The sequence below is a fragment of the Acomys minous genome (assembly GCF_964271855.1).
Source record: "Acomys minous genome assembly, chromosome: 2".
NCBI classification, from domain to species: Eukaryota; Metazoa; Chordata; class Mammalia; order Rodentia; family Muridae; genus Acomys; species Acomys minous.
Window position 1 is genome coordinate 86,359,966 of NC_140484.1, and position 11,275 is coordinate 86,371,240.

The 11,275-nt window shown below is 50.8% G+C and overlaps 1 protein-coding gene across 1 annotated transcript in view; it reads right to left on the minus strand.

Annotated features, from left to right (window-relative positions):
- ABCC6 (ATP binding cassette subfamily C member 6) overlaps nucleotides 1–11,275 on the minus strand; it is a 54,625-nt gene extending 43,350 nt beyond the window's left edge. Inside the window, exons 1-4 of the mRNA XM_084773305.1 lie at nucleotides 11,164–11,275; nucleotides 10,188–10,370; nucleotides 1,567–1,692; nucleotides 1,308–1,436 (exon numbers count right to left, since the gene is read on the minus strand). Coding sequence (XP_084629431.1) covers nucleotides 1,308–1,436; nucleotides 1,567–1,692; nucleotides 10,188–10,370; nucleotides 11,164–11,199 — 474 coding nt within the window. The 5' untranslated portion in view covers nucleotides 11,200–11,275. The remainder of the gene's footprint in view (nucleotides 1–1,307; nucleotides 1,437–1,566; nucleotides 1,693–10,187; nucleotides 10,371–11,163) is intronic.

The window sequence follows — 11,275 nt, forward strand, 5'->3', positions numbered from 1 at the left end:
AAACACAGATGGATGGGAACGTGGGAGAGGGTGTCAGTGTGAAGATGAAGAAAGTGTATCCATATGTAACTGTGTAAGGTAACTTTACATAGACCTGTGAGGTGGTCTGTGCAAGCATGCAATGTGTCAATGTCTGCATGTAGGACGTATGCGTATGATGTGTGTGTGTGTGTGTGTGTGTGTGTGTGTGTGTGTGTGTGTGTGATGTGTATGGATGCACGTGTGGATGTGTGCAAGTCTCTGATCTTCTGTGTCCTGTGATGCATGAATGTAACACACTGGCGTGTCCAGCGTGTGAGAGGAGAGTGTGTCAATACGGGTATGTAAGATAATGGAAAGTCGCGTTGCTAAACTCTGTACATTTGACAGCGTGGCTGCTGGTCACTGTGTTGTGTGGCATAAGCCAGGCACAGAAAGATGATCATGGCATGACCTCACAGGTGGAGTCTAGAGAAACTGCCGGCCAGAAGCAGGAAGTAGAAGGATTCTCACTGGAAAGTGAGGAGGGAGTGAATGCGGCAGGAAGGACAAGAAGGCATTGGTCAACCACCAGTGCAAACAGAACACTCTCCTGGGGTCCTGTCACACGGGAGGGTGACTGTCATTAACAGTAGCAGAATGCCAGGAGTAGTGGTGCCTGTAATTTCAGCACATGGGAGGTGGAGGCAGAAGGATCTGAGGTTTGCTATCACCCTCTTCTACAGAGTGAGTTTGAGGCTAACCTGGGCTATCTGAGACAAAACTGTCTCAAAAAAAAAATTACGATACTGGATCAACTATTTCAAAAGAGCTAGGAGAAAGGATTTTGAATTATCTAATCGCAAAGAAAAATTATAACTGCCCAGGTGATGGAGAGGCTAACTGGCCTTATTTGATTATTATTCACTTTGTCCATGCATGAAAATACCACTCTGCAGGGCTGCTGGGAGATGGCTCATCGGGTGAGAGTGCTTGCCAGGAAAGCATGAGTTTGCAAGTTCAAATCCCCAGCAACTACATAAAAGTCTAGGTGCGTCTCCAGTCCTGTGGAGGGGAGACACGGGGTCACTTTGGCTTGCTGGCTGCCAGCCTAGCTCCAAGAGTCACTGAGGGACACTGACTCCAGAGAATACGGCAGATGAAGCCACAGCCTGTCCTCCTCTGGCCTCTGCCTGCACAGGCATGCGCAGCCACAGCACACAGCACACACTAAGCACGCTGCATCCTGCGGGTCGGCATAGTGAGCGTGCATCAGTTTAGAGCAAAGTGAAGCACATGGAATTGAAGGGCCTTATGGTGGACATGTGTTTTCCCGGGTCTCCGCTTACCCCTTCAGTTGCCTGCTGGACGGCGTTGATCCCTGGCAACAGGCAGCAGAGCAGCCAGTACCCGAACAGCACCCCAGATGTCCGCACACCCTTCTTCCTCTCCATATGAATCACAAAGGTGGCAAAGCTCTGGAACAAGAAAGGGTGGAGGGCAGAGGGGGGGGACCCCACCTCCCTCACACTCCCCCCCCTCCCCACCCCGCACCAACCGGAGAGCAGCAGCTGGAAGCAAGCCAGGCTCCTGCAAGGCAGCGCTTACCATGGTAGTGAGCCACACAGTAGGGTGAATGAGGCGCTCTGGGGTCTGCGGCACTCCCTGGTGGATCCTCCACAGGGGCATGGCCACATTGAAGGTGTATAGAAGCATGAGGGCAAAGCCAAGCACCTGGAGAGCAGACTCGTATAAGGCTGGCAGGGAAAAAGAAAGTTGAAGACGGAGTACAGAAGACCCCATTTGCAATGCCTGATGGGAGTTCTGTTAATGACATCACCGATGTATCATCCCTGCTCTGGAGGCATTGAGACCCATCCTGACCTTTTGACCTCTCAGATCAAAAGTGCTCCACTCACTGCCAGGGTGTGGTGGTGCACCCCTTTAATCCCAGACAGGCAGATGGGTTGCTGGGAGTTCAAGGCCAGCCTGGTCTACCCGTTACAGCCAGGGCCATAGAGAGAAGCCTTGTCTTGAAAACAAACAAACAAACAAACAAACAAACAAAGCTCCACTGTTTCCCAAGCTGCAGAAGAAACTGGAGGCGTGCACGTTGGGGTGACTTAGGGTGTGAAGTGAGGGTTACTCTCTATGCTCCTGCTGGCCTGGTTCTGACTTGAGGCAGGAGATTGGCACCGCCTAAATGCCAGGCTGTCGCACTTGGGAAGATGATACTGATATTTTGTGGTTATTTTCAGAGCTGAGGACCAAACCCAGGGCCTTGCACTTGCTAGGCAAGCCCTCTACCACTGAGCTAAAGCTCCAACCCCGGGGAGGTGGTATTGCAACGCATCTGACTGACGCAGTAGATCGATTACCGCATGCCCTGGAGTGCTTCTCTGCGAATACTTTGCAGGGCTAGCCAGCTGCAGCGAGGCCACAGCGGAGCTAATGAGCTCTCTACTGCTGTCTTTTTTACCACCCACACCTGTACTCACACCCCTGGCTTGGCATTTTGATGACCTGTGTGGGGACCTCTCCCCTCTTTTGGCAGGGCCCTCTTTTCTCTCCTATTTGTGGTAGTCAGCTAATCAACCCACCAGAAACTGAAGGTCTCTCTGGCTGAAGGTCTTGCAGGCTGTGACTCCAGACCACAGTCTGGGTCAGTCACCTGTCCCTAGTACAAACTAAGCAGTTCCTTCTGGCCCCTGTGGACAGCCTTACTTCCTGTTTGTGATGAATAGACCCTGGCTGAGGATACGCTTTGATGGAGACTGACTGTGAAAAGGAAAAGGGGGAGCAGGGCGTGGTGGCGCACGCCTTTCATCCCAGCACTCAGGGAGGTAGAGGCAGGTGGATCTCGGTGAGTTCGAGGCCAGCCTGGTCTACAAAGTGAGACCAGGACAACCAAGGCTATACAGAGAGACCCTGTCTCGAAAAACCAATTGAGGGAGAAAAAAAGGGGAGGGGGAAATGGGGGACAAGGAGGGTGGCCAGCTAGGATCTGTGAGGGCTGCGATCACCCTCCTCCTGCCTCCTCACTCCCAGTGTGAAGCCTGCTGTCCGGTAGCAGCGGCCCTTCCCAGGCTAACCTGCACACATAGTGGGAGTCCTCTTTACGCGTGCTGCGTGCTGTCCCGTTCCATCCTGCCTTCCGGTGAGAGCCATCCCTGACTGAGCCTCTGGTTCTGAGATTGCGGGCCCCTGCCCGCCCCCCATGCCCCATCCCTACGTGCCTCCCATGCCTAGGTGGAATCTCTCCTTTCCTCATATGAACCCAGACTGCTCATCTGGATAATTTGGCCCTGAGCTGTAGATTGGCCCGGTGCCTGTAGACAGTTTGGCTGTGTGTCAATGGCCCTGCGTGGGATGGATGCCCCTCAGCTCCTCTATGGGTGAGCGGGATGGTTTGTTGACCGCAGAGGACACCTCATAGGAATACCCACTCACAAACCCATCACAGGACAGTCATCTTCTGTCCCACCCAACTCCCCAGTGTGCTGTACTCTTAACAACTGTGATGAAGTTTACCCTCAGATTCTATAGAAAAGACATTAAACCTTCCTATGTGATGTCACCTGGCCACAGCGTGGGCCTCCGGAGACCCGAACCTTCTGCTGCACTCTAAACCATCCCATAATCTGTAGCTTGACCGGTTCTGTCAGAATCCTTTAATATACATATATTGTAAAGGAGGCAAGAGCCCTGAGAGCAGCGGGCCATCACTGGACCCCACAGCCTGCGCCCTGACTAGGCTGCACTGCTGTGCTGTCCCTCCTCCTCCTCCTTCTCCTCCTCCTCCTCCTCCTCCTCCTCCTCCTCCTCCTCCTCCTCCTCCTCCTCCAAAAGCCAGACATTTGCTAGCACCTCCGGTCCCCCACGATAACAGACGTCCTTTGTGTCCCAAGCTGTAGCCTCAGGATTAACAAGCAAAGACTCCAAGCCATCTATTTTTCCCTTTCTTTCTGCTTCTACTGACACAACTCACTGGCCAAGGTCATTTTTGCGAAAATGCAACACTCTGAACATCTCAGGCTCTTGTACCCCAAAGAAGAAAAAAGTGTTTTAAAGCCTTTTTAGCTGGTTGCTACCCATGGGAAGAGGGAAGGTGAGAGGAGGGGAGGTGAGGCGGGAGCGGAAGCTGTGACCGCCATGTGAGGTAATAAATAATGTATTAAAAAAGGAAAGAAAAAAAAAAAGCCTGTACTCCAAAAAACTGGGATATTATTAACTTTGTTTTTCAGTTTGGTTTTTCAAGACAGGACTTGCCTATATAGTCTGGCTGTCCTGAAACTCATGCTATAGACCAGGCTAGCCTCAAACTTAGAGACCCACTTGCTTCTGCCTCCAGAATGCTGGGATTAAAGGTGTGTGCCACCACTGATGGCCTGGAAAAAAGGCCTTAAAAAAAATCCCAGTAATAATAAAGTCCTCCTGAGACCCACAGCAAACTAGAACCTTAGAATTTAAAATGTGGAACTGGTAGGGTAGGGGTGGCGTGGACATAGGGGTAAGGTAGGGGTGAGGTAGGGGTGAGGTAGGGGTGAGGTAGGGGTGAGGTAGGGGTGAGGTAGGGGTGAGGTAGGGGTGAGGTAGGGGTGAGGTAGGGGTAAGGTAGGGGTGAGGTAGGGGTGAGGTAGGGGTGAGGTAGGGGTGAGGTAGGGGTGAGGTAGGGGTGAGGTAGGGGTGAGGTAGGGGTGAGGTAGGGGTGAGGTAGGGGTAAGGTAGGGGTGAGGTAGGGGAAAGGGTCGGGGACAGGCCTGCAGTATCAGCACTGGGGAGGCAGAGGCAGACAGAACAGAAGTTCAAAGTTAGCCTGAGCTATGTAACAACTTCCAGGCCAGCCTGGGCTACATAGGCTACATGCCTGTCTCAAAAAAAAAAAAAAAAACAAAAACAAAAAACAAAAAGGATGAGCAGGAAATCCTAAACTTGTTACATTTTGTAATATAATGTAAATTAGCTTATAAATGGAATTTAGATCCGACCTCCTTTTAGTACATTAGTAAATGTCTTATGTTGCTCTGATTTATGATATTAAGACAGGCAATAAAGCAATAAAAGAGAACCAGGGGCTGGAGAGATGGCTCAGAGGTTAAGAGCACTGGCTGTTCTTCCAAAGGTCCTGAGTTCGATTCCCGGCAACCACATGGTGGCTCACAACCATCTATAATGTGATCTGATGCCCTTTTCTGGCAGGCAGGCATAGATGAGGGCAGAGCACTGTAATATATAATAAATAAATAAATCTTAGGGGGGGGGAAGGGAGGGAGAACCAATAAGCAGAAGAGAAAAAAACATGAGAAGAAATGTGAGTGTGAGGTTATGTTTTTGATGAGGAAGGTTAAAGAAAGAATATTAGCTTCGGATAAGCAAGGATTTTGTATGATAAAATTAGATTTTTTTTTCCCTAAGGTAGAAATGATTTGCTGCTTCCAAAATAAAAAGTGAAAGCTGAGGACGAATTGGAGCAGCGTAAGGGCAGTGCAGGAGGAAGGGCAGCGTAAGACACAAGTGATGGCCCTTCCGGACAGCAGGAGGAGGATGAGCAAGCACAGCCAAACTCCAGCACGCTGACATCAGCTCAAGCTGAGGCCTCTCATCGCAGTGTCGGGGTCTCTTCAGACACTGATGTGCCCTTGGTGACCTTACAGAAAACAAATTGAAAACAACAAACATTGTACGTTTGATCAAGACTATGAGGCCAGGCATGGTGGCTCACGTATGTAATCCCAGCACTTGGGAGGCAGAGGCAGGCTCGTCTCTGAGTTCGAGGCCAGCCTGGTCTACAGAGTGAGCTCCAGGACAGCCAGGGCTACACAGAGAAAGCCTGTCTCACAAAAGACAAACAACAACAACGACAAAACAAGAATATTATGTTCTCTACTAACTTACCCAGCTTTTAACTACTTGAAAAAAGTCTTAAGATAAAGTCTTAGGTTTAATAGAAAGCTGTACACATCACTTGGATATTAAACAGAAGTTAAAACTAAAATCCATTGCTTCCTCGAGGCTTGATCCTGGCAAACCTGTCTCCTGAGGAGCCAACAGCCAGTTTAAAGAGCAGAGGACAGCTTAGAGACTCAGGAAAGAGACAAAGCAGAGAGCCAAGGCAAGGGCAGCTGGGATGGGGGGAGGGGCACTCCAGGAGCTCTGGAAGCCGCTTTGTCCTCTTGGTCAGCCAGGCCCCAGATGCAAGAGGTTGGACTTGAACGTTGAGAGAGAAGTGAGTAGAGAGAGATGTCCCTGTGTGTCTACTGGAAGGCGCATGATGAACAAAACTGTCCCATCAACAGGTGACATAACCAGCATAGAGAAAAATTAAAGGATCTGGGGGCCTCCTAAGTCGCTCCCTTGGCTGACCTTAACAGCAAAAGTAAAAGGGCCAACGTTCGGCTCCCATCATTAATAACACTATAAAACAAAATTTCACCAGGTCCTGACCAGAATTAAAATCCAAACCCAGTTTAGCTGGGGATCTGGTACTCTCAAGGCTTTTAGAAGAGCCACCCAGGGCCTTGGCTTCAGCTCATTAAAAGGAGGATTATTGAGTCTTGTTAACTACTCAGATCCAAAGAAGATAAAAACCTCTCCCCACCCATGCCCCTTTTTTTCTGAGACAGGGTTTCTCCGTGTGGCCCTGGCTATCCTGGAACTCAGTCTGTAGACCAGACTGGCCTTGGACTCAGGAACTCAGAGATCCGCCTACCTCAGCCTCCCGAGTGCTGGGATTAAAGGTGTGCGTCACCACACTCGGTTCTCTCACCCCACTTTAAATTGGAGACAGGTCTCATTACGTAGACCCCGATTGTCCTAGAACCTGCTAGGTAGATCAGATTAGCCTCAAACTTGACATGATTCTCCTGCCTCTGCCTCCCAAGCCCCCTATTAAACAAACGCTTTCTTAACTGCCATGCAAATCTTCTCAAGATAGTCTGTTTGTAGTCAAAACAAATCTGCTTGGCTCTAAATACATAAAAATCTGGGGTCCACTCTATTACTGAAAAAAAATTTTTTTAAAAATAAAGTCTTCACTCCTGCTGGGTCTGGTATATGCCCAGGCTTGACCTACATAGCCTGCATTCTTCTCCAGACTTTTAAACATATCCCTTGGGCCAGTGAGATGATGGCTCAGCAGGCAGAGGGCCAAGCCTAAGGAACTGCGTTTGAGCCACAAAGGAAAGGACAGACTCTTGAAGGTGACTCCTGTTTTGTGAGCTCATACACTTATACACACAAAATACATTTTAAGCCGGGCATGGTGGCGCTGGTCTTTAGTCCCAGCACTCGGGAGGCAGAGACAGGTAGAGCTCTATGAGTTCGAGGCCAGCCTGGTCTACAAAACAAGTCAAGTCCATGACAGCCAGGGTTCTGTGTAACAGAGAAACCCTGTCTCAAAATAAATAAATAACTACATAACTAACTAACTAAATAAAGTAGCTTTAAAAAAGAACTGGGTGGCAGTGGCACACGCCTTTAGTCCCAGCGCTTGGGGGTTGGAGGCATGTGGATCTCTGAATCTGAGGCCAGCCTGGTCCATAGAGGGAGTTCCAGGGCGGCCAGGGCTATATAATGAGACCTTACCTTAAAAAAAAAAAAAAGAACCATATCTCCTAAGTCCTCCTATGAGTCTAAGACCGGAGAGAAGCCCTGGATGTCAGCCTAACAGACACACAACAGATCCAAATCCGTCCTGACCCTCTCCTGACTGTTGAGGGTGTCCACACAAAGTCAGTCTCTGCCCTGTGGCACACTGGCCTCTTGCCTTCCCTGATGGACGGGCGTTCTTCCTGCCAGACCTGCCATTGTGTCCTCCCCTCCGACTCTTGCTGGGGTGAGCGGGGCCGCTGCTGTAGCTGCTTTTTCCCCCTCTAGCAGGTTTCTAATACTCCTCTGTATTTTTCAGTCTCCTAAACAAATCAAGTTTGTTCCTTCACAAATGCAGCAGATCTGGCTTCAAATACTTGGCCATGCTGGCCATGGTGGCACATGCTCCTCATCCCAGCACTGGGGAGGTGGAGGTATGTGAATCTCTGCAAGTTCAAGACCAGCCTGCTCAATATATCGAATTCCAGGTCAGCTAGGGCTACATGTGAGAACCTGTCTCAAGGGGGGGAAAAAAAAGTTGTACAACAAAGATATGAGCCCGTCTTTTCTGGGCTGGATCCTAAAGGACAAACTTGTTGTTGTTGTTGTTGTTGTTGTTGTTGTTGTTGTTGTCATCTGACTGTCCAACCCCTCTCCAGAGTTTCTTGGGCAACTTTGACTTTCCTGGAACTCACTCTGAGACCAGGCTGGCCTCGACCTCACGGAGATCCACCTGCCCCTGCCTCTGCCTCCCGAGAGCTGGAATTGAAGGCGTGCGCCACCACTGCCCAGCTCCAACTTCTACACTGGATCAAACTGGACAAAACCTCCAGGAGACCTTTTGTCATAACTGGTTGTTATTACATACACCAATAGACTCACATGCTCGACGTAACCAGCTTTACTATCCCACCCGTATACAGCCCAGGAGAGCGCACCCATAAGACCCACAGTTTCACCTACAGGAAGTGCTGACAGAGGTTGCAAGTCCCCCCCTCAGAGTCCGCACTACTTTTTCTCTTTGAATGGGCCGTCTTATTCTTCTGTCTCTCTCATGAGCATCTGTCAGACCAACAGTACACAGGGCCACATCACCTCTGCTCAGTTTAAAGAAGCTATTTAAGAAGCGACCTTCAGCCGGGCATGATGGGGCGCATGCCTTTAATCCCAGCACTCGGGAGGCAGAGGCAGGCGGATCACCGTGAGTTCGAGCCCAGCCTAGCCTACAAAGTGAGTCCAGGACAGCCAAGGCTACACACAGAGAAACCCTGTCTCAAAAAACCAAACCAAACTAAACAAAACCCACAAGAAGCAACCTTCACCCAAATATCGATTTGACCTGGTCCCATGTGTTCTAGGTGAAATGTGGATGCCAGTTTAGAGTGGGTGGTCACGTTGAGCCATTTCTCACTCAAGGCAAGACCATCCTTGTCTCAAGGCCAGGTTATGGATAACTGCCGGCTCCGTGATACTACAAGGTCTCTGCAGAATCTCCCCCAAGGGATGCTGCCCCTAGCATGCCCCCACTCAGTTTCTCGGCCAATTCTCTGTACCACGGCTTATCCAATAAACTCTATTTCTGCCTTTTTTTTTCTGCCCGATGAATTCTTTCCCTCCCACGTCACTGTCTGTGGTTATGGTTATGGGCATGGCATGCTCATGAGTGCAGTCAGTTGCAGCCCAGGAGAGGGGCGGGGCTGTGAGGGTGGTACGGCGGAGGATGCTATGAGCGAGTGGAAAGGTTCATGCTTGCTATGTCAGCATTTACCAAAAAATGATAAAGCAAGTCTACAGCAATTTAAAAAAACCTTCAGTGACGTATCAGCGCAAAGACATGGAAGAAAGCATGGAAAGCTCAGCGCCGAGTGTCTGCTGTGTAGGCACGGGGCTCTGGGACGTCCCCCCAATATAATGGAGTAAGACAATGAGGAGTGGGGTGTTGGGGTACATGCCTGAAATCCCAGCAACTGCAAGGGGAGGCTGGAGGATCAGGAGTTCAGGGTCATCCTTAGCTACATAGAGAGTTTGGAGCCAGCCTGGGCTACATGAGACCTTGTTCCAAAAAGAAAGTTAAAACACACAAACAAAATACCTGCTGAGCCAGGGTCGGGGGTGGGGAGTGGGGGCTGGGGTGGTGGTGCACTTGGGAGGCAGAGGCAGGCGGATTGCTCTGAGTTCGAGGGCAGCCTGGTCTACAAAGTGAGTCCAGGGCAGCCAGGGCTACAGAGAAACCCTGTCTCCAAACAACAACAACAACAAAAAAAAACCCGAAAAACAAACAAACAAACAAAACAAAAAACCCAAAATACCTGCTGAAGTTATAAAAAGGCTCATCCTCATGTGGTGCTAAAATTACCATTTGTACCCCCAAAGTACCCACAGTAAATGAGACATGCCAGGTCACTGTAGCTGTGCGTTTCTGTGCGACAGTTGTGTGTGGATTTGCACAATCACAAAATTTGTTTGCAAGAACTTTGGCCCGGGGGTTTATCTCTGCCCTCTCTTCACTACTGATCTATTTAGTTAGCGTCTTCCCTGCATGCCTCACTCCTGTGTGTGCTCTTCCTGATGGGAGGCATGGAGCGGCTGCCAGGTTCCCGTCAGCCCCCAGCCCTGTGACCCTCCCCACTCCCTGTGGCTACCATTTTGACTTTGAAGAGGTAGGACATCCGGAGGTAGCACCTGCCATGGCGGTGGATGTGGAAAAGGTAGATGGGGCCGAGGACCCAGAGGTACATGGGGGGCACCCAGCTCCCAGCAGTCCGCAGGAAGCACAGGCTGAGCAAGTGATGGGCCGCAGGCTCCTGCTCTGTCTGGTTCCAGACCTGAATAGGACATCAGGGGACACTGTTAGGATGGTAGCCACCTGGGTCCCAGGCACATTACACGAAAACAGTTCAAGCCCTCGCTGGTGTGCCTTTTCACCCCGACATCAGCTCCAGAAGGCAGATGAAGGCACACTGACTTAGTATATGGGGAAGCAGAGCCCCAGAGAAGGTAAGGAACTTGCTTAATGTTGCCCAGCTGGGAGGCGGTGGGACTGGGGCTGGCTTTGAACTTGCTATCCTCTGGTCTCAGCTTCCCAAGTGCTGGCCTTACAGATGAGTGACACCCCACGTCTGCCTTGGCTGTTACTCATTCTAAGAACACTGGTGGTAGTTGCTCTGTCCCCATTTCATAGACAAGTAGACTGAGGTACCAGAAGGGAACAGCTCCCTTGGCGCGCACACAAGCAGGAAGTGACAGAGCCAACCGTGTCCTTCTCTGTCAAGGAGGGATAACAGAACCCTGCTAGCGGCAGAGCTCACAGCACTGTGTGAACAAGTCCTCTGTGAACACCAGCTCTGCTAATCTGCCCTGCCCTGCTCCACTCCAGGCCACAGAGGACGGAAGAGACTAGGAAGGTCCGGGGACAGAGATGCAAAAGATCCATAGGCTCCTCAGGAGTGGGAAGGTTCGGGACACAGTCCCCAGTGGCTGGCAGGGGCTCTGCAAGGGCCCGAGGAAAGGGTCTTGATCGGTTGCTTCACTGCAGGAATTTGGGAGCGGGGTACCACTTTCCCCAGCAGCTCGCGTTATCCTCGGATCAGGGAAGGGAGAAGGGCAGATGGGACTCACCCTCAGGCCGGTGCAGGACTCTCCAGGCGTGGCCATTGGGTGCCCTCTGTTCCTCAGCCTGCGTCTGTCTGTCCCGGGGCAGCCTTCAGAGCCCTGCTGCGGGCTGGGGAGG